This window comes from Saimiri boliviensis, chromosome 21 (genome assembly GCF_048565385.1).
Source record: "Saimiri boliviensis isolate mSaiBol1 chromosome 21, mSaiBol1.pri, whole genome shotgun sequence".
NCBI lineage: Eukaryota > Metazoa > Chordata > Mammalia > Primates > Cebidae > Saimiri > Saimiri boliviensis.
Genome location: NC_133469.1, coordinates 8,593,641 through 8,614,182, shown reverse-complemented (window position 1 = coordinate 8,614,182; position 20,542 = coordinate 8,593,641). Strand labels below are relative to the sequence as shown.

The window sequence follows — 20,542 nt, the reverse complement described above, 5'->3', positions numbered from 1 at the left end:
GGGGCCAGGTGGGGGCGGGAGAGGAGGAGGTAACCCCGGGGACGCGCTGGGCTCTGGTTTCCCAGTTCCGGCTGCTGCGCGGGGCTAGCGGGGCTTCCACCGATGGCGCGCTGGAGAGAGGGGCGAGGGTGGCGCCTGGGGGAGACTCCGAGCAGACACCGGTGTTCTCGCGGCTGAGGACAGTTCTAACGCGCGCGCGGCGCTTCGTGCGGTCCTGGGACCTTTCTGGCCAAGAGGGCGCTGGCTTTGGTGGGGAGGGGACAAGCCCAGAACTGCCCGGGCGCGGGGGCGGGCGCAGAGAGTCCCCGGGAGGGTGCCCCCAGCAGGACGGGAGCAGTGACGGGGAGTCCTGAGACCTCCACCAAGCAAACCTTCCCGGGGCCCGTGGAAAGGCGCAAAGGTCACCAATGCAAAGGCAGGGCGTCGGCAGTGAGCCCGGAGAAGCTGCTGGGAAGCCTGGATGTGAGGACGGTGGGGTTTTGTGGCGGGTAGAAGTGTCTGCAAGGAAACGTTAAATACCGGAGGCACGCACAGTCCGACGTCCGGCGTAGGTGGTGCAAGTTTTCTGCTGGGAGTGGGGAGGACGGCTATAGTTAGTTGAGGTGGTCCAAGGTGACAGGAAAGTGCTGGAGGAGTCGGTTGCTCTAGGGATTGCAAGCCAGAATATTACCCACCTCCTTTCAATAAACGGGTTTATTGCAAATAGATAACATGGTCAGGAGTCCAGGCGACGCAGCATTTGGAAGCTTTCAGTCAGCAAGAGGCGCACCTGCTGAGGCACAGGTACAGGGCAGAGTGTGGTGAGAGGCTAGGGATCCCAGGTGGAGGACCGGAGTGACAGGTGTGGTTGCCCAGGTGTGGATGTTTAGTGGCGTTCTAAGCTCAGATGAGCAGTGAATGCCTGTTAAGCCGGAACGTGGGCTGGGTCCTTCAGGTGGGTGGCTGGTCTCCAGAGTGGCAGAGGCAGCCCAGGTACCATCTTGGGCCTTCCTTTCTGGCCGCTGACGCCTGTGTTTGTTTTCAGGAGCATCAGATCCATGCTGCTGCTGACTCGGGGCCCCATGGCTTGGCACAGGCTCTCTCAGCTAAAGCCCCCAGCCCTCCCTGGGACCCTGGGAGGCCAGGCCCTGCATTTGAGGTCCTGGCTTTTGTCAAGGCAGGGTCCTGCAGAGACAGGTGGGCAGGGCCAGCGCCAGGGCCCTAGGCTTCGAACCAGGCTGCTGATCACAGCCATGTTTGGAGCTGGACTGGGTGGGTTCTGGCTGGCCCTGAGGGCTGAGAAGGAGAGGCTGCGGCAGCAACAGCGAATGGAAGCCCTACGCCAGGCAGCTGTGGGCCAGGGCGACTTCAGCCTGCTGGACCACAAAGGCCAGGTTCGCTGCAAGGCTGACTTCCGGGGCCAGTGGGTGCTAATGTACTTTGGCTTCACTCACTGCCCTGACATATGCCCGGACGAGCTGGAGAAACTGGTGCAGGTGGTGCAGCTGCTGGAAGCAGAGCCTGGTTTGCCTGCAGTGCAGCCTGTCTTCATCACTGTGGACCCCGAGCGGGACGACGTCAAAGCCATGGCCCGCTATGTCCAGGACTTCCACCCAAGGCTGCTGGGTCTGACGGGCTCCACCGAACAGGTTGCCCAAGCTAGTCAGAGTTACCGCGTGTATTACAGCGCTGGCCCCAAGGACGAGGACCAGGATTATATTGTGGACCACTCCATTGCCATTTACCTGCTCAACCCTGATGGCCTCTTCACCGACTACTACGGCCGGAGCAGGTCGGCTGAGCAGATTGCAGACAGTGTGCGGCAGCACATGGCGGCTTTCCGCAGCATCCTGCCTTAAGCCCCTGTGGGCTGGGCTCCATCATTAAACGGGGTACCTTTAATCTGCACGTGTGTGACGTGTACTAGCAGCCCATGGGGGCTGGACAGCCCTCTTCTCTGCACAGACTAGGTGTATGCAAAGTGGCTTTTAGGGGGAAGACAAAATGGCAACATTGCTTTATTAGGCTGTGCCAGCCAGGAAGCAACACTGGAGTGAGCAGACACACGGCTTCTCAGTACACATCCCCCCACCCCTGCCTCGGTGCTGTTCACTCAGGGCTGGGCCATGGAGGGGGCAGCATAGGTCTGGAAACGCTTGTGGGCTCGCTGGTGTGTGAGCAGTCTCAGGGACATGGTGTCCACGGCTGTCTCCAGCCCCGGCTGCTGAGTGATCTCCACTGTGTAGTCGTTGGCCTGCAGGGGTGGGGTGTCAGCAGGGCCTGAGACCGTTTCCCCCTCCCACTACTCCTGACTACTCACCAGCTGCAGGGAGGCCAACATGGAACGGCACACCTCGAAGGCCGGCTGGCCAGCCACCAGCTCCGCAAAGGGACACCACACGTTGAGCTGGGGGAACCGTGAGACTACCTGGTCCCCATAGGTGTGGATGTCAAAGGGCACGTGCTGCTCCTGCACAGGGGAGGGGCATGTTGGCTTTGGAGAGAGGCACAGGTCTGTAGCGGGCAGCTGCAGTTCCCAGTGGCCCCACCTCACCTGCTCCTGGAGCAGAGGCTGCACAGTGTCCTCCCAGTCCCTGATGCGCTGGCTCAGCTCTGTCTCCTGGACAAACTTCTGGGAGCTGGCGATGAAGAGCTCCTAGGGGAGGATTAGCAGGAGCTACCGCCTCCTAAGCAGGGGCTTGGGTGCCTCTCACCTACCCCCACCCTCTCTAACCCAGGCCTACCACATTCCTTCGAACCAGCTCCTCGTAACTCAGGGACACCGGCACTGCGTCTGGGAAGGGGCAGCTGTGAGCTGAGTGGCTGAGGGGCCACACTCCCCTGCCCCCAGCTCCAGTGGCCCCCCAGCACTCCTAGCCCACTGCCCACCTACCAAGGTCAGCAGCTTCTTTGGGGTCTGCTCCCTCGGGCTCCACATACTCCTCAGGCTCTAGAAAGTCATCTGCTGGGAGGTGGGGGAGTGAACAGCACACAGGCAGCAAGTCAGCTGGCACAGGTGCTGAGCCCCATTCCACCCCACCCCCCTGGCAGGCACACACCTGCTGCCCCCAGGTCTTCCAGGGAATCCTCCAGGTGGTGGTCCTCTGCAGGCCACAGCCCCTCCTCAGCCCTTGGCAGCCACTGCTCAGCCACCTGTCCAGAGAAAGCATCTGTGAGGGACACTGTCATCTCCCATCAGGGCCACTATGGGGTCCTAGATCACAGCTGAGCAGTTGGGACTTGCCTCCCTCCTCTGTAGCTTCCGGAGAGTTTCCAGCTGCTCCTTCACGTGTGTCCAGTACAGGACCTCCATGTCTGCAGACAAAGGCCTTCTGAGAGCTCCCTCATCCTTCCCAGGTCCCGTACCAGTCCAGCCAAGGCTTTGGGTAACACCAGGTGGGGGTAGAGATAGGGGAAGGACAGTAAAACTGTCTTCCCTGAGGACCTAAGCCTCACCTGCAAAGGATGGGCCCTTACGCCGGGACCTCCTGCTGTCGGCATGGTCAGCATCTGTGAAAGAACATGGTCAGCAAAACTAGACCAAGAGCTGCCCACGGCATTGGGGATCCTCTTCCACTGGCCCTGGCCCAGCTCCCAGGGACTCGAGTGCCCACCACACCCACTCACAGGCTGCCAGGTACCACTGATGGAAGTCTTGCAGCTTGGCAGCACCCTTCCTCTTGCGCTTCTGTCCTGGAGTCTCCTCCACACAGGGGGGCACAGAGTAAGGCCTACCTGGGGGCAAACAGACTGTCTTGGAGCCGCCGTGGGATCAGGGTGCAGAGCCCACTCCCATTCCCCATTCCCCTACCTCATGCCCCAGCAAACCCAGCCAGGGATACCTGAGTGGAGGTATCCTCCACCCTTACCTTTCTTCTTTTTTTTTTTTTTTGAGACGGAGTTTCGCTCTTGTTACCCAGGCTGGAGTGCAATGGCGCGATCTCGGCTCACCGCAACCTCCGCCTCCTGGGTTCAGGCAATTCTCCTGTCTCAGCCTCCTGAGTAGCTGGGTTTACAGGCACGCGCCACCATGCCCAGCTAATTTTTTGTATTTTTAGTAGAGACGGGGTTTCACCATGTTGACCAAGATGGTCTCGATCTCTCGACCTCATGATCCACCCGCCTTGGCCTCCCAAAGTGCTGGGATTACAGGCGTGAGCCACCGCACCCGGCTACCCTTACCTTTCTTGAAGGGCTTAGAGTCCAAGGAGTCAAAGGGGTCCAGGCTCTGCCAGGGGTCTGGAGTCTCCTGGGCACAGAGCACAAGCAGGCACTGGGGGAGTTGGGGGTGCACAGCCATTCCTCCCAAAGCCCAGACAAGTAGAGTGACAGCCTGCGGTAGGGCCAACCACACTCAAACCCTGGATCATAGAGGGGAACATTCAAGGGAGGGAAGGAGGGAGCCCAGAGCCGCATGAGGGAGTCTTTAAGAGAGCAAGTGCAAAGGGCCACAGGCTGGGAACCCTGCAGGGCAGCAGGAGCAAGGGCACGATGGGAGGGCAGCCAGCTCTCAAATCCACCCATACCCCTTTGACGGCCAGGGCCCCAACACTCCTACCTTCACATGGGATGCAGGCTCTGGGGCCCCCTCTCGCTCCCGCAGCATGTACCTCCTGGGCAGGGCAGCATTCTGCAAAGACAGTCACAGACGAGTCCCCACTTCTCCCCCCCGCCCTTTTTTTTTTTTTTGAGACGGAGTTTCGCTCTGTCGCCCAGGCTGCAGTGCAGTGGCATGATCTTGGCCCACTGCAACCTCCGCCTCTCGGGTTCAAGGAATTCTCTGGCCTTAACCCCCCGAGTAGCTGGGACTACAGGTGCATGCCACCACACCCAGCTAATTTTTTGTATTTTTAGTAGAGACAGGGTTTCACCGTGTTAGCCAGGATGGTCTCGATCTCCTGACCTTGTGATCTGCCTGCCTTAGCCTCCCAAAGTGCTGGGATTACAGGCGTGCGCTCATTTCTCCCCTTTCTCCACTCAAGGGTCTGGGTACCCCAGAACTCCACCTTGGGTCAACATCAAGAACCCCAGAGGCCAGGCACAGCAGCTCACACCTATAATCCCAGCACTTTGGGAGGCCAAGGCAGGTGGATCACCTGAGGTCAGAAGTTTGAGACCAGCCTGGCCAACATAGTAAAATCATGTCTCTACTAAAAATGAAAATGAAAAAAAAAAAAAAAAAAGTTAGCCAGGCATGGTGGCATACACCTATAATCCCACCTACTCGGGAGGTTGAAGCAGAAGAATTGCTTGAACCCAGGAGACTGACGTTGCAGTGAGCCGAGATCACGCCACTGCATTCCAGCCTGGTTGACAGAACAAAACTGTCTCAAAAAAAAAAAAAAACCTACAGGGGCCAGACACAGTAGTTGGTACCTATAATCCCAGCATTTTGGGAGGCCAAGGCAGGATCACTTGAGCTCAGGAGTTCAAGACCAGCTTGGGCAACATAGTGAGACCCTGTCTCTACAAAAAAATAGAAAAATTAGCCAGGTGTGGTGTCACATGCTACTTGGGAGGCTGAGGTGAAGGATCACCTGAGCCTGGGGAGGTCAAGGCTGCAGTGAGCCAAGATCAGACCACTACACTCCAGCCTGGGCAACAGAGCAAGACCCTGTCTCAAAAAAACACCCTGCTTGTACTCTTGGGTCATTAAAAACCCTAAGAAAAACTTTAAAACACACACACACACACAAACACACACAGTGGTCATGGGGTACTGTTTTTCAAAAATAGGAAAAACGTCAATTGTGACAAACATCCATGTTATCTACCAATTTTAAAGTTAAGAAATGTTAACATTTCCTCCTGTAGGTATCAAGGTTGATTTTCTTTTTTAATGAATAAAAAGGAAGGATTTCTTCCTTCTACGCTGGATAGAGTTGCCCCTGGGTGTGGAGGGAGGCAGCAAAAACCTCCAGACACCCCCTCCTACTAGCCCAAATACAGAAGAGGCACTTTGGCAACCAGTGGCCATCCCAGCTAGCTGTGAGCTCAACAGAGCTCAAACGCCTGGATGCCAGTACAGTATCTGAGGAGCATCAGTTCTGATCAGAGAGGGGAGGAACACAGAAGCTGCTATTCAAAAGGGCTGGTTGCAGAATGGGCTGCAAGGCGGGCAGGCTTCTGCCCAAGACCAGCAGCCTGGGGCCAAAGCTGTAGCGCTCTCCTCCTTGTGCAAGCTGACTCAGCCCCAGAGCCAGGGTCGCCTGGTTCACAGCTCAGGCTCTGCAGGCCTCCATGTGGGTCCCACCTGCTGCGGGCTCCTGGGCTCCTCGGGCTCCAGAGCGGCTTTGGGGGCCGAGGCCTCAGGAAGCTCTACTGCCTCCTCTGCGTCCTCATCCTCACCCCCGCCCAGGGGCATCGGGCTTTCTGGAGAGGGGCCTGGGCAGGGAGCAAGAGAGTGATCAGCTCCAAGGAGTGTCAAGACCAGACGGCACCAAAGGGACCCTGACGGCCACTCCCTCCTCTCAGCTTTGGTCACTGGAACCCAGAGGATTCAGTGGGTGCCTTGCACCCTCCTTGTCATGCTAGTATGCTCTGCTTGGATCATTTTATTTCTTAGTAAATGTTCCTCTTTAAATGCAGTCATCCACATCGGCCCAGAGAGGAGACCCATGAGGGCAGTCAGAGCGCAGTCAGTGAGCCGGGACGGGCTGAGGCTCGGGTCAGGCTGGGGGCCTGGGCTCCAAGGCTGTGGCTGCCTCCCCTGAGTGAGGCCTCACTCCCGAGGGCCACAGAAGGGGCATGAGGCTGGCAGCTGAGCACAGCCCCCTGAAGCCCTGTCTACTACGTGCTGCCTCCCTGGCCCCCTCTTTGGCTGCCCTGCCAGTCCCACCAGGGAGCTTTCTTCTCACCTGGCTCCTGGGAGAAGCCAAGTGCTGGGACGAGGCTCCTGCACACGGAAACTTCCATTAGCTGCTCCTCAGTCCTCCTAGCGTCTGCGAGAGACAGGGACTGGACAGGGTCAGTCCGGCCCCTCTCCAAGATGGTCTCTGCCTGGTGTCCAACAAGCCCCTCCAAGGGGCCGGCAGAAGGGCACAGCCCAGCATACTCCAAGGCTTGGATTTAGGGAAGACAGCAGGGCCCTGAGCTGGGCACCAGGTCCCTGGCACTGAGACCGTATTAACTTGTAATCAAGGCAGAGCAGATGGGTGGCGTAGGCACCCAGAGACAGGGAGCTCCCAAGACCAGAGCTGGCAAACATAGGGTGCTCCACAAGAGTCTACTCCAGAAGACCCCTTCCCTCCTTCCCACCAAGCCCCCGCATCCAAGCCCTCACCCTTCTGGGTCCTTGGCATGGAGGAAACGCCTGCTGGCTCCATGGGGGACATGACCTCTGGCTCCAACATGAAGGCCCCTCTGGGGTGGGGGGTGCACGTGTTCATCCTGAAATCCTTCCGGCTGGCCAGGACCTCACCTTGACGGCTGTGCTGGCAAAAACACGCCTGCTGTAGAGACCCTTCCCAGGAAGCCCTAGGCCTCCCTCCCCATCGCTGGGCTCAGATCCCTACCTGTACAGGGGGTTGTTGTTCTTCTCCATTTCATCAGGGGCTACCAGGGCCATGGGCAGGAGGGGGATGATGAGGACCTCCTGCATGGAGTCCGAGGTTGGGTGAGTAGGCAACCTTCCCCTCCAGGTGGAGAACACACATGGGCCAATAACACCATCCCACACCCTATCAGCTCAACACAGCCCCAGGGAAAGTGCGGACCTCACCCCAACCTAAAAGGGGCCAGGACTCACACTGGGCGCCTGATGGTTCTTCAGATCCACGTTAGCCCGGGAGTCAGGGAAGTCATCCAGTGACAGCAACTGGAGGGAGACAGAGTTCATGGGGGTGGAGCCCAGGCAAGCACACAGTGGGCGGGGCCCCATGCCCAAGAAACTCACCTCATCCTCTGCCTCCTGGGGGGCCCCAGAGCTGGCATCCCCATTGGCTCTGTCCTCCTGCACCGCAGAGAGCTGCTTGGCCCGCCTGAGAGAGAAGAGTATCCCATGGGCATTCCAGGAGCTGCAGGGGTCTCCCTGGCCATACACAGGACCTCACTGTGAGCGGCTCCAGTACTCACCTCTTTCCAGAGATGAAATCAAGGGCCTGGTAGACGAGTGAGTAGAGGTATTCCACCTGGTGACCAGATGCAGGCAGTGAGAACCCAGAAAGGATGGGCCCACCCCCAAGGCCTTCAAGGCTTGGCCACCAAACCTCCAGTACAAGAACCACCAATTTTGCCACCAAAAATAATTCTCAAATCAAACCAGGAATCTCATGGCAATGACTTTACTGCTGAGGCCACCCACTTCTCTCCTCTGCCCACTATGGTCCACGCAGCCATGAGCATGGCCTTCTCAACATGTGACCTTGACGACAGTGTGGTGCCCACAGTGTACCTCACATAGCCCTTGCTGGCCAGGCCCCTTGTACTTGGCACCCACTCTGCCCATGGCCTGCAGCCCTGCTGCTCCTCCACCCATGGGCTCCTGCCCACATCTCCCCCAGCCCCTCTTCCTTATGTCCTGGCCCAGCTGGGTCCCAGCTCCAGCCGCCACGGGGCCTACAGGACACAGCCCTTCACACAATTCCTGTCCTTCTCCTCCACAGAACGGAAGCCCCACCAAGAGGGTGGTGGTTGTAGATTTTCAGGATGCTGACAAGCACCTACAAGTAGGGGATGGGGAAATGGGTACACATGGCACCCCGGGCTGTTCCCAGGTGCACACAGCAGGTGTCATTCCCCCAGGACAACACAGCACAGCGGCACACAAGACCCTCCCTGTCTGGTTTTGCGATTTATTTTTATTTTTACTTTTTTTGGCACGGAGTCTTGCTCTGTCACCAGGCTGGAGTGCAGTGGCACAATCTCGGTTCACTGCAACCTCCTATTCCTGGGTTCAAGGGATTCTCCTGCCTCAGCCTCCCAAGTAGCTGGGATTACAGACACACACCACCACATCCAGCTAATTTTTGTATCTTTAGTAGAGACGGGGTTTCACTATGTTGGCCAGGATGGTCTCCATCTCCTGACCTTGTGATCCACCTGCCTCGGCCTTCCAAAGTGCAGGGATGACAGACATGAGCCACTGCACCCAGCCAAGATTTTAAATTCGAAATTGTTCTTGGTGTTGGAAGGTGTCAAGGAACTGGCTAAGACCTGAGGTGCTAGGGAGGTAGGTCACAGATAGGAGGACCACTGCGCCTGCCCCAGAAGGAGAGCTGACCACGATCCCACTGGCCACCAAAATGCCAAGAGCAGAGTCAGGCAGGGCCTACCTTCTTACTGTAGACACAGGCGGAGCCCTGGATCAACAACGCTGCCTCAATGAAGTTCATCGTGGTTTTGCCTTCGTCAAAAGAAATACAGATCTGGTCCAGCTGCAAGAAACAACACAAGGGCAAGGAGAATCCAAGGCCCAGTCTGCACTTGCTTCTTCCAGGGATGCCCCACCCATCAGTGGTCTCTGCCCAGCACCTCTGGCCGGGTCACAGCAGAGCAGCCCTCTGAGATGGGCAGCGCGAGCTCTGCTGTGGGCTTGCCAGTTGTGTATTTCAGTGGAGAGACAGGTCTCTGTGATTCTCCCTACTTCATATAACAAAACCCTGTTTTGGAAGTGGAAGGCCCCAGGGCACAGTCTACAAATAACCTGGGCAGCCCATCAGCTCCCTCCAGAAGGTATCAGAGGCTGACAGACTGAGCAGGAAGACCCCTGATGCAGAGGAGAAAAGGTCCCAAGGGGTGGGAAAGGCAGAGACAAAATGCCGAGGTTGCCATCCTTTGAGCAGACAACTCAGGAAACAGTCCAGGTGAGTCGTCACCCTTCCTCTGCCCCTCGGCCTCCCGGAGCCCCAGCTCCTCTGTTTCTCCTTAAACATCAGTGTCCCAGGCACTCCACCCTCAGCCTCTCTTCTTCCCACATGTACCCCCCCACCATGCGCATTCCTCCATCCCATGCTCAAGCTGCCAATCATAAGCCAACAAGCCCCAGACCCATCCCGACCAGCCCTCTCTCCTAAGCTCTGGAGCTGCACTCACAGCTGTCCCCAAACATTTCACTTCCATACTTAACCCAAGATCTTCCCCATAGCTGGCCCATCTCCTGTATTCCTTCTCAGCAATGACAATTTTTTTTTAACTTTTATTTTATTTTTAGCCAAGGGATTGTCAGTCAAAACTTTTATTTTTAAAAAATGTTTTTGTAACAACGGGATCTCTCTATGTTGCCGAGACTGGTCTCAAACTCCCAGCCTCCAGTGATCCTCCTGCCTCAGCCTCCCAAAAGCACTGGGATTACAGGCATGCCCAGCCACAGATGACACTTTGAAGTCCCTGTGTTTTTTCCAGCTCTTCAATTTTGCATATTCATCTGCTTGGAACACCCACCCCCAAATGTCCCCAGGCAAACTCTTTTTCAGAGCCCCCTCCATGCCTGGGGTCTCCCTGCTGCTCCATTAGCGTGACCTTGTCCCTTAGTGAACCATGAGCAGCATTAGTGTAATTCCAGCCCTCTGTTCAGTGCCTGACGCTGGTGTCCAATAAATATTTAATGAACACATGCACACATAATGTCAGAGTGAAGCCTGAAAAATGAAGAGGCTCACCAGACAAATGAAGGGAACGTCAAAGCAGTAGCAGAGACTGGACATGTCTATTCAGGAAAATGAGCATGATATAAACATGGCCAAAGTATAAGGCGTGCTGGGGAGATGCAAGATTTCAGGCAGCACGGGCACCAAGGATGGGGAAAGGCTGGGGGGCCGTCAACAAGGGGAGTCACTTCCATTAGTCCTTGAAGGACACAAGTTGTCTGTCAGATCTGGGAAGAAGGGAGAGGAAACAGCAGCATGACTGTCTATGGAAGTGTGAGGACCCGGGGGAGTGTTCAGGACCTGAAGAGCTTGGCCAGAAAGACAGGAATGTGGAGGAGATGGCGGTCTTTCTCTCCAGTGACCCTGCCCACAGCCATATCACCCGCTCCCAGGGCACAGGGCTTCACCTGTCCTCTCACTTCCCCAGGTTGGACCTGCCATCTGAGCCCAAACCCACGTGTTCAGCTGCCTTCTTCAAACATCACTTGGATGTCTTAACCACACCCACACTGAACTCTAGACACCCCCCAACCCACCTGCCCAGAAACCCAGGGGTTCCTCTCTACAGTAACCCCCATTCTGGCCCCTCCACTCCCCTTTTGCCTCTGCACTGACAGGGTTCCTTCTGCCCTTCACTCCCCTCCCATCTATTCTTCACACACTGGTCAGTGCCTTTGTTTAGGATTTTGGGTTTTTTCCTAAGAGTGGTAGGAAAAACCCAAAATCCTAAACGAAGCTGGTCAGGGGAGGCCTCCATACTGGCCAGCCTCCCTCTCCAGCCACCTGCCCTCCTCTGCTTGATGCTCCCAATTCTGAACCTTTTTTCCTTTTTTTTTTTTTTTTTTTTTTTTTTTTTTTTTTTTTTTAGACAGAGTCCCACTCTGTCGCCCAGGCTGGAGCACAGTAGTAGCAAGATCTCAGATCTCAGCTCACTGCAACCTCTGCCTCCCAGATTCAAGTAATTCTCCCTGCCACAGCCTCCTGAGTAGCTGGGATTATATGCACCTGCCACCACACTCCCAGTCTAATTTTTGTAAAAACTCCAAACCTTCCAACACCAGGTTCCCTCCACCTAGAACATTATTTAGCTTACCATAATTAGGCAACTGCTTTCATCCCAAACAAACTAGGTCCTCCAAACTCTCCATAAGACCATAAACCTTTCTTTCAAATCCCTCATAAGTTTCTAGGGGTTTTTTGTTTTTTGAGATGGAGTTTTGCTCAGCCTGTTGCCCATGCTGGAGTGCAATGGTGGGTTATTGACTCACTGCAACTTCCACTTCCTGGGTTCAAGCAATTCTCCTGCCTCAGCCTCCCGAGTAGCTGGGATTACAGGCGTGTGCCACCATGCCCAGCTAATTTTTTTTTTTTTTTTTTTTTTTTGAGGAGGAGTTTCGCTCATTACCCAGGCTGGAGTGCAATGGTGCGATCTCGGCTCACCACAACCTCCGCCTCCTGGATTCAGGCAATTCTCCTGCCTCAGCCTCCTGAGTAGCTGGGATTACAGGCACGTGCCACCATGCCCAGCTAATTTTTTTGTATTTTTAGTAGAGACGGGGTTTCACCATGTTGACCAGGATGGTCTCGATCTCTTGACCTCGTGATCCGCCCGCCTCGGCCTCCCAAAGTGCTGGGATTACAGGCTTGAGCCACCGCGCCCGGCCTAATTTTGTATTTTTAGTAGAGATGGGGTTTCTCCATGTTGCTCAGGCTGGTCTCAAACTCCTGACCTCAGGTGATCCACCTGCCTCCACCTCCCAAAGTCCTGGGATTACAGGCATGAGCCACTGCACCCAGCCTCTGTTTTTTGGGGTTTGTTTTTGAGACAGAGTCTTGCTCTATTGTCCAGGCTGAAATGCAGGGGTGTGATCTTGGCTCACTGCAACCCCTGCCTCCCAGGTTCAAGCGATTTTCCCGCCTCAGCCTCCCAAGTAGCTGAGACTCAGGCATGCACCACCACATCTGGCTAATTTTTTTTGTATATTTAGTAGAGACTGGTTTTCACCATGTTGGTCAGGCTGGGTGACAGAGTGAGTCTCTGTTAAAGAAAAAAAAAAAAAAAAAAGACTCAGTCATTAAAAGAATATTCCCAGCCAGGTGTGGTGATGCACACCTGTGGTCCCAGCTACCTGAGAGGCTGAGGCAGAACTGCTTGAGCACAGGAGTTTGAAACCAGCCTGGGCAACACAGCAAGATCCTCCTCTCTATCTTATTTTTCCTCTTTCTGTTACCATATGAAGTCCCTCTTTATTTAAAAACAAAAAAGAACATTCCCAAGTGGGAGCAGAAAGCACGAACACCTTCCACCAAGAAAAAGCTTGGAGAGCCATAGGTTTACTGGTTCAAAAGAACAAGGTACAAAATATCCTGAAATCAGGCTAAAATGGTGAGCAGAGCCAGGTTCAGAGGAGGAAAGCTGGGTTTTATTTTTAGTGCATTGGAAAGCCACTGAGGGGTTTCAGGCAGAAAACAGTGCTGTAGCCAGATTTTAATTCTTTTTTTTTTTTTTTTTTTTTTTTTTTTTTTTTTGAGACGGAGTTTCGCTCTTGTTACCCAGGCTGGAGTGCAATGGCACGATCTCAGCTCACCGCAACCTCCGCCTCCTGGGTTCAGGCAATTCTCCTGCCTCAGCCTCCTGAGTAGCTGGGATTACAGGCACACGCCACCATGCCCAGCTAATTTTTTGTATTTTTAGTAGAGACGGGGTTTCACCATGTTGACCAGGATGGTCTCGATCTCTTGACCTCGTGATCCACCCGCCTTGGCCTCCCAAAGTGCTGGGATTACAGGCTTGAGCCACCGTGCCCGGCCCTCTTTTTTTTTTTTAAGACAAGAGTCTCACACTGTTGTCCAGGCTGTAGTGAGTGATGTGACCTCGGCTCACTGAAATCTCCACCTCCCAGGTTCAAGTGATTCTCCTGCCTCACCCTCCCGAGTAGCTGGGATTACAGGTGTGCACCACCATGCACAGCTAATTTTTTTGTATTTTTAGTAGAGACGGAGTTTCACCATGTTGAGAATGGTCTCAATCTCCTGACCTCGTGATTTGCCTGCCTCAGCCTCCCAAAGTGCTGGGATTACAGGTGTAAGCCACTGCACCCGGCCGAATTTTAATTTTTTTTTGAGATGGAGTTTCGCTCTTGTTACCCAGGCTGGAGTGCAATGGCGCAATCTCGGCTCACCGCAATCTCTGCCTCCTGGGTTCAGGCAATTCTCCTGCCTCAAGACTCCCGAGTACCTGGGACTACTGGCACTCGCCACCATGCCCAGCTAATTTTTTGTACTTTTAGTAGAGACAGGGTTTCACCTTATTGACCAGGATGGTCTCGATCTCCTGACCTCGTGATCCACCCGTCTCGGCCTCCCAAAGTGCTGGGATTACAGGCGTGAGCCACTGTGCCCAGCCCGGATTTTAATTTTTAAGAGTCACACTTGTTGCAGGTTCGAGCACAAATTGGACAGAGACAAAAACACGGACAAGGGAGCCCAGACAGGAAGGTTTTACACAAATCCAGGCCAGAGACAACGGTGGCCTAGACCAGAGAAAATGGAGAACAGATGAATTCAAGTGATATTCCGGTGGTATAACTGATGGAATTCTGAGTGTTGAGAGTGGGGCTTCACTATAGCTGCACTAAGCTTTTGCCTTTGATTGAACAATGTCGCCATTTTCCAAGATGGGAAAGACTGGGGTTTAAGCAGAAAAATGATGAGTTCCACTTTATATATGTTAAATGAGATGTTTATGTAACACCTGGTGGATGTCAAGAGAGCAGCTGGATATGTAAAGTAGATTTGGAGGACAGATCTCAGATGGAGGTGCAAATCTGGTAGTTCTAATACAGAAGAGATTTAAAATCATAGGAGTAAATAACACTGTTTAGGAGAAATGTATCAGAAGGTGACCCAGGTCCTGTCCTGAGGAACTCAACACTTAAAGACTGGATAGAAGAGAAAAAGCAGGAAATAAAATGGGGGGAAAAATCCTACCACCATGTTTCCAAAAGGAACGAGTGGCCAATCCCACAAATGCTAATTTGAATAAGATGACACTGGAAGTGTCGCTTGGATTTAGTAGGATGGAGATCACCGTTGATCAAGACAATAAACATTTAAGTGTAATGGAACCCAGATTGAGATAGGTTGAGGAATGAAAATGAAGCGCAGAAATGGAGCAGAAAGCTTAACAGAGGTCCAGACAGGGCTGTCAAATATGGAAGAAAGACTAAACGCTGACAGGATGGAGCATGGCAACAGCTTGAAATTGGTTTGAAAATCCAAGATTAAAAATCCCTCTGACATCGTGATCCAGAACCGTGAAACACACAAGCATGCACCAATAACTGAAACAAAAGCGATAATGCTTTCTAGTCTATTCCATTCCGCTAAAAAAATGCTGGTCATCACCCACTGAATCATTCGCAGCTCGCTGACGGGTAGAGACCTGCAATGACAGCTACACGCTAATCTAACAAGGGATGATTTGGGGAGGTAGAGATGGAGTTTGAAAAGCAGCAGCGAGCCCGAGAATCAGCGCGCCCAGAGCGCCAGATGGCCACCGGCGTGGAGGCGGCTGGGGGCCCACAGCCCCGAGACCAGAGCCCCCGCCCCGCAGCCCCACCCGCCTACCCACCCCGCGCCACTCCCCCGCCGCCCTTACCTCCTCCAGATACTCGCCCAGCTGGGCAGCCACGTCCACCTCCCAGTTCTTGGTGAGGTCGCGGATGGGCTGCAAGAGGTGGGCGAAGCGCGCCTCCACATCCTCCATGTCCGGGAGGGACCGGGCAGCAAAGGTATCGCAGGGCTACCTTCAGAGGGGTACGGTGTCCTCAACCAGCCACTATTTCTGGCGCCATTTTGCTGTTCCCGCCCAGGAAAGTGCGTAGACGCGGTGCCGCGCGCATGCCTATGACGTAACGTGGGCCGAAGCCGCGGGAGGCGGTCCCCCGCGCTGCGCGGAGGGAGCGAACCGGAAAAGTCGCGGGGCGGGGCCGGGTCGGGCGGGCTCCGGGGCCGGAGCCAGCAGGAGGTGGGCGGGGCTTGGGGGGGGCGCTGCCGCGGGTTTGGAGGGGCGGAGTTTTCGGGCCGACGGGGGATAGGGAGGGACGGGGCGGTGCCTGGGGCTGCCGCGGGCGGGAAGGTGAGGAGGCGGGGCCTGGGGCTGCCCCGGGCGGGAAGGTGAAGGTGGGGCCTGGAGTTGCAGCCGGCGGGGTGGGGCGGGGCGGGGCGGGGCCTGGAGCTGCCGCGGGCGGGCGGGAAGGTGAGGAGGCGGAGCCTGGGGCTGCAGCCGGCGGGGTGGGGCGGGGTGGAGCGGGGCGGGGCGGGTCGGGGCCTGGAGCTGCCGCGGGCGGGCGGGAAGGTGAGGAGGCGGAGCCTGGGGCTGCAGCCGGCGGGGTGGGGCGGGGCGGGGCGGGGCGGGGCGGGGCCTGGAGCTGCCGCGGGCGGGCGGGCGCTGCTTCAGCGGGCCGCGCAGCGGACATGGCGGGCTCTCGGCTTCCGCGGCAGCTCTTCCTCCAGGGTGTGGCGGCCGTCTTCATGTTCGCCTTCGCTTCCCTCTACACGCAGATCCCAGGTGAAGGCACCCAGGGCGGGACACCCCTAGCCTCGGTCCGGGACCCTACGTCCTCTTTTCCCAGCACCCGGCACTCACGCCGTCTGGGGTTGGGAGTGAGGTCCAGGCCTTGACGTGGGGTAGGGGTGGCGGTTCGTGTCCTGCAGGCCGCTGTGGGGGCAGGAAGATGTGCAGTGATCCATTTCCCGTAAGGCTCTGGATTCCGATCTGGGGTAGGGGACAGAACTCGGAGGGAGGTGGGAGAGAGGCTTCCTCCCAGACCTGGTGGGGCTGAGACCTGGAAGCGGACAGTGAGCTCTGCCGAGGAGGAGGCCCTGACCCAGCTTGTTGGGCAGGCCTCTAGCCCTGGACGGGGCTTTTGACAGGTGCTGAAGGGTCGGTTGCGGGGCGGGGACGGGGTCTAGAGGGACTGTGAACCCTAACTGGGGGTGAAGGTATGCACAGGCCCTGACCTAGGCTGGGGTGTCCGCAGGCCCTGACTCAGAGGTAGTCTAGCCTGCAAGGGGTGTCCACGGCCTGGCTGTGACGTCCCCTCCCACAGGCCTGTACGGTCCCGAGGGCATCCTGCCTGCAAGGAGGATGCTGCGGCCGCAGGGCAAGGGGCGCTGGCAGCAGCTGTGGGAGACCCCGACACTGCTGTGGGAAGCGCCGAGACTGGGGCTGGACACGGCCCAGGGCCTGGAGCTGCTGAGCCTGCTGGGTGCACTGCTGGCCCTGGGGGCCCTGCTGCTGAGCCCACTGCGCCACCCCGCTGTCTTCCTGCTGCTTTGGGCTGCCTACTTGTCGGCCTGCCAGGCAAGTGGGACCCCTGTCACCAGCTCACTCCACCCCCCATGCCACCTACCCTGCCTCTGCCTTACCTGAGTCCATAGACACACCCGCTCCCTGACAGCTCCTCTCTCTGCAGGTGGGCCAGGTGTTCCTTTATTTCCAGTGGTGAGTGACCGCTGGGCCTGGGGCAGCAGGAGGCTGGGTGGGGGTGGGGGAGACTCTGCCTCTCCTGGGAGGACCCTCTGAGGGAAGCAGCTGCCTGGGGAGGGGCTCTTGATGCTATTTTCTCTCCCCATAGGGACTCCCTGCTGCTGGAGACTGGCTTCCTGGCAGTGCTGGTGGCCCCACTGAGGCCAGCCTTCCACCGAAAGCAGGCCCCCCAGCGTGGGCAGGCAGGGGCCCTGCCCCATGAAGGCCTCCCCTTCTGGCTGGTGCGCTGGCTGCTGTTCCGCCTCATGTTCGCCTCAGGCGTGGTCAAGCTTACCAGCCGCTGCCCGGCGTGGTGGGGGCTCACTGGTGAGGGACCCGGCCTGGACCTGGGGCGGTCTGGGGCTCTGCCAGCCCTGACTCCCACCCTTACCTGCAGCCCTCACCTACCACTACGAGACCCAGTGCCTGCCCACACCTGCCGCCTGGTTCGCACATCACCTGCCCGTCTGGCTGCACAAACTCAGCGTGGTGGCCACCTTCCTCATCGAGATTGCTGTGCCGCCCCTGTTCTTTGCCCCCATTCGACGCCTGCGCTTGGCCGCCTTCTACTCGCAGGTGGGTGGGGGCTGAAGCTGTCAGAGACAGGAGGACAGGGCTCGGCCTTCAGCGCTGCTCAGTGTGTCCTGTTAGGGACAGTGTGGCCTTCAGGGATAGGTGACGACCGCTGTTGGGAAGGTGTTGTAGCAGAGGGAGGCACCCCGCAGGGTGGAGGTGTGTGCCTGCCTGCCAAGGTCGGGCTGTGCCATGGGGCAGGGCATCAGTCTCCGGGAGCGCTGAGAGCCTGGCTGCCCCCAGGTGCTGCTGCAGGTGCTGATTATCATTACCGGTAACTACAACTTCTTCAACCTGATGACCCTGGTGCTCACCACTGCCCTTCTGGACGACCAGCATCTGGCTGCAGAGCCTGGCCATAGCAGCCGCAAGAAGACAGCCATGTGTGTGTATCGGCCAGCCTGGGCCTGCTCTCCCCAGCCCCCTGCCCTCCCAGAGGGGTGGGTGGCACTCTAGCTGCACCCCAGTCCCTTGGCTGGGGACCCCTGCTGACCCATGACTATCCGGCCCCACAGCCCGGCCCAAGGCCCTGCTGGCCACACTGTCGCTGCTGCTGGAACTAGCCATCTACGGGTTTCTGGCCTATGGCACCGTGCACTACTTTGGCCTGGAGGTTGACTGGCAACAGCGCACTGTCCACTCCAGAACCAGTGAGTGCCGGCTGGGGTGGGCCAAAGGGCAGGGGCGGACCAGTCCTCACACCCCACTCCTCCCCAGCTTTCACCTTCCACCAGTTCTCTCAGTGGCTGAAGACACTGACGCTGCCCACCGTGTGGCTGGGTGTAGCCTCCCTGGCCTGGGAGCTGCTGAGTGCCCTCTGGAGGTACATGGCCCAGAAATCAGGGAGGGGCATAGGTGTGCAGGCTGGGCCTGACGTCCTTGGGTCCCTGCCCACAGGTGGACCCAGGTGCGGGGCTGGCTGCGGAAGCTCAGTGCTGCAGTCCAACTGTCCCTCGTGGGCACTGCCACCGTGGCCTTGTTCCTGATCAGCCTGGTGGGTAGCACTTTGGGGGCTGGGGGCAGGCCGGGGGCAGGGCAGCTCTGAGGACACCTACCACCTCCAGGTGCCGTACTCCTACGTGGAACCGGGGACCCACGGGCGCCTTTGGACTGGGGCCCACCGTCTATTTGGCACCGTGGAGCACCTGCAGCTGGCCAACTCCTACGGCCTCTTCCGCCGTATGACCGGGCTTGGTGGGCGGCCCGAGGTGGTGCTGGAGGGCAGCTACGATGGCCACCACTGGACGGTGAGCTCTCCCAGGGCGGGCAGGGTGGGGTCCACGTCAGCTGCCCAGCTGACCCTGGCCTGCCTGGCAGGAGATCGAGTTCATGTACAAGCCTGGGAACCTGAGCCGGCCACCCCCAGTCGTGGTGCCCCACCAACCTCGCCTGGACTGGCAAATGTGGTTTGCAGCCCTGGGCCCGCACACACACAGCCCATGGTTCACAAGCCTGGTCCTGCGCCTGCTGCAGGGCAAGGAGCCAGGTGCGCAGCGAGGCAGGGAGGGGTGGGGAGGGGAGGGAGACGAGAGGGGGCGGGGAGGGCACTGCAGGGAGTCATGTTGACCCCTCTCCCCACAGTGATCCGCCTCGTCCAGAGCCAAGTGGCCAGGTATCCCTTCCACAAGCAGCCACCCACCTACCTCCGAGCCCAGCGCTACAAGTACTGGTTCTCTCAGCCTGGGGAGCAGGGGTAAGGCCGGGATGCCGGGTGGGGTATGGGAGCCCGGGGTGCTACCAGGCTCTGAACATCACATCCTGCTGCAGCCAGTGGTGGCGGCGCCAGTGGGTGGAGGAGTTCTTCCCACCCGTATCCCTGGGGGACCCAGTGCTGGAGACGCTGCTCAGGCAATTTGGGCTGCAGGTAAGGGAGTGTCACCCGGGCTGGAGGAGGTGGCAGGGGTGACCCCAGCCTGCTGGGGTGAACCCAGTGAGTACTTCCTCAACCTCACTCCCACAGGACAAGAACCCACCCCGGGCCCGTGGCGCCAACAGCACCCTGGCCCAGGCCCTCCACTGGACACGTACTCAGCTGTCTCCCTTGGAGGCCCCTTCCCTGCTCTGGGGGCTCCTCATGGCTGTGGGGGCTGTCAGAGTTGTGCAGGCCCTGCTAGCACCCTGGTCTCTCCGGTCCTCCCCCTCGGCAGTAGCCATCGGGCAGAAGCACAGGCCAGCCCCCCAGAAAGACTCTGGAGCTACCTCTGAACAGGCCACCCCTGCCCCCAGCCCCTGCAGCAGCAGTTCTCGGACCACCCGGCGGAAGAAGTAGCTGTGTCCTGAGAGGGCCGGATCCCCAGGACTGTTCTGGCCTCCAGCAGGACAGGACCCTGCCACCGTGCCTTAGCTGACCCCACAGGGCCAGGCATAGGTTTGGGGGACTGCCCCTGGGGTTTGTGGGGTGCCGTGTTGAGGGCTTTGGGCCCCCCAATGCCAACTACGCCCCTCCCCAGTACTCCTATTACTGCCTCCATGATTGGCCCAGGAAGGGGACACATAACCCAGCTCAAGACCCTTCCCCTGCCCTGGGCTGTGAGTCGGAGGAAGAGGCTGACTCACAGGGGAAGAGGGGAAGCACCGTCATCTTCATCATCATTTCCACACCAGCCCATCCTACTCTTTAGATCTGGGCACCAATAAAGGTATCTTTTGTGCTTGGCTATGTGCCTGGTGCTTCTTTCCAGGGAGGCCTGAGGATGGAGGTGTCTCCCCTGCACCAGGCAGTGGGCCTCCCAGAGTGCCATTGGACTCCTACGGCGTGGCTCCACGGGCACCCTCCTGCCCCAACCTCAGCATTCTCTGTAAAGTGGATTCGAGGGCTGGCCCCATGTTTCCCACTGCCTGACCACAAAGGAGCCTCAGGCCTGGCATGGCC

At 57.6% G+C, this 20,542-nt stretch overlaps 3 protein-coding genes across 6 annotated transcripts; 2 read left to right on the top strand and 1 right to left on the bottom strand.

Moving 5' to 3' along the window:
* Positions 1 to 678: 678 nt before the first annotated feature.
* Positions 679 to 15,465, bottom strand: NCAPH2 (non-SMC condensin II complex subunit H2). Of its 2 annotated transcripts, none has more exons than XM_003932783.4 (20): positions 15,226 to 15,465; positions 9,252 to 9,353; positions 8,053 to 8,108; positions 7,874 to 7,958; positions 7,727 to 7,795; positions 7,494 to 7,573; positions 7,262 to 7,407; positions 6,837 to 6,920; positions 6,233 to 6,363; positions 4,538 to 4,609; positions 4,162 to 4,228; positions 3,607 to 3,714; positions 3,436 to 3,489; positions 3,224 to 3,294; positions 3,039 to 3,132; positions 2,873 to 2,944; positions 2,724 to 2,773; positions 2,534 to 2,635; positions 2,300 to 2,449; positions 679 to 2,233 (listed from the first exon to the last, which is right to left on the bottom strand). In XM_003932783.4, exons 1-20 carry the CDS (start codon positions 15,331 to 15,333, stop codon positions 2,093 to 2,095), a joined length of 1,842 nt encoding a protein of 613 aa, XP_003932832.1. In that variant the 5' UTR covers positions 15,334 to 15,465; the 3' UTR covers positions 679 to 2,092. The 2 variants fall into 2 exon arrangements, with proteins under 2 accessions (XP_003932832.1, XP_010341669.1); XM_010343367.3 differs by having other exon boundaries at positions 2,873 to 2,941.
* On the top strand, positions 1,038 to 1,881 carry SCO2 (synthesis of cytochrome C oxidase 2). The gene has a single exon (XM_003932785.4). The coding sequence runs from the start codon at positions 1,038 to 1,040 to the stop codon at positions 1,836 to 1,838; it is 801 nt and encodes a 266-aa protein (XP_003932834.1). The 3' UTR covers positions 1,839 to 1,881.
* A 521-nt stretch (positions 15,466 to 15,986) lies between the features above and the next one.
* On the top strand, positions 15,987 to 20,327 carry LMF2 (lipase maturation factor 2). Of its 3 annotated transcripts, none has more exons than XM_010343365.3 (14): positions 15,987 to 16,137; positions 16,679 to 16,932; positions 17,045 to 17,073; positions 17,207 to 17,424; positions 17,495 to 17,673; positions 17,914 to 18,055; positions 18,186 to 18,320; positions 18,405 to 18,493; positions 18,568 to 18,664; positions 18,735 to 18,917; positions 18,988 to 19,156; positions 19,252 to 19,363; positions 19,438 to 19,534; positions 19,631 to 20,327. In XM_010343365.3, the coding sequence occupies exons 1-14, from the start codon at positions 16,044 to 16,046 to the stop codon at positions 19,873 to 19,875; spliced, it is 2,043 nt and encodes a 680-aa protein (XP_010341667.2). In that variant the 5' UTR covers positions 15,987 to 16,043; the 3' UTR covers positions 19,876 to 20,327. The 3 variants fall into 3 exon arrangements, with proteins under 3 accessions (XP_010341667.2, XP_003933010.3, XP_074246879.1); XM_003932961.4 differs by having other exon boundaries at positions 18,388 to 18,493; XM_074390778.1 differs by having other exon boundaries at positions 16,090 to 16,137; positions 16,610 to 16,932; positions 18,388 to 18,493.
* Positions 20,328 to 20,542: the final 215 nt, after the last annotated feature.

Excerpts from the sequence above, each read along its gene's own strand:
- LMF2 (XM_003932961.4), top strand. The coding sequence starts at position 16,044 with ATGGCGGGCTCTCGGCTTCCGCGGCAGCTCTTCCTCCAGGGTGTGGCG. Across the intron at positions 17,074-17,206 it reads GTGTTCCTTTATTTCCAGTG|GGACTCCCTGCTGCTGGAGA; the intron begins GTGAGTGACCGC and ends CTCTCCCCATAG. Across the intron at positions 18,321-18,387 it reads CACTGTCCACTCCAGAACCA|CTTTCACCTTCCACCAGTTC; the intron begins GTGAGTGCCGGC and ends ACTCCTCCCCAG.
- NCAPH2 (XM_003932783.4), bottom strand. The coding sequence starts at position 15,333 with ATGGAGGATGTGGAGGCGCGCTTCGCCCACCTCTTGCAGCCCATCCGC. Across the intron at positions 8,109-9,251 it reads CCTGTGTCTACAGTAAGAAG|GTGGAATACCTCTACTCACT; the intron begins GTAGGCCCTGCC and ends TCTGGTCACCAG. Across the intron at positions 6,921-7,261 it reads CATGCCAAGGACCCAGAAGG|ACGCTAGGAGGACTGAGGAG; the intron begins GTGAGGGCTTGG and ends TGTCTCTCGCAG.
- SCO2 (XM_003932785.4), top strand. The coding sequence starts at position 1,038 with ATGCTGCTGCTGACTCGGGGCCCCATGGCTTGGCACAGGCTCTCTCAG.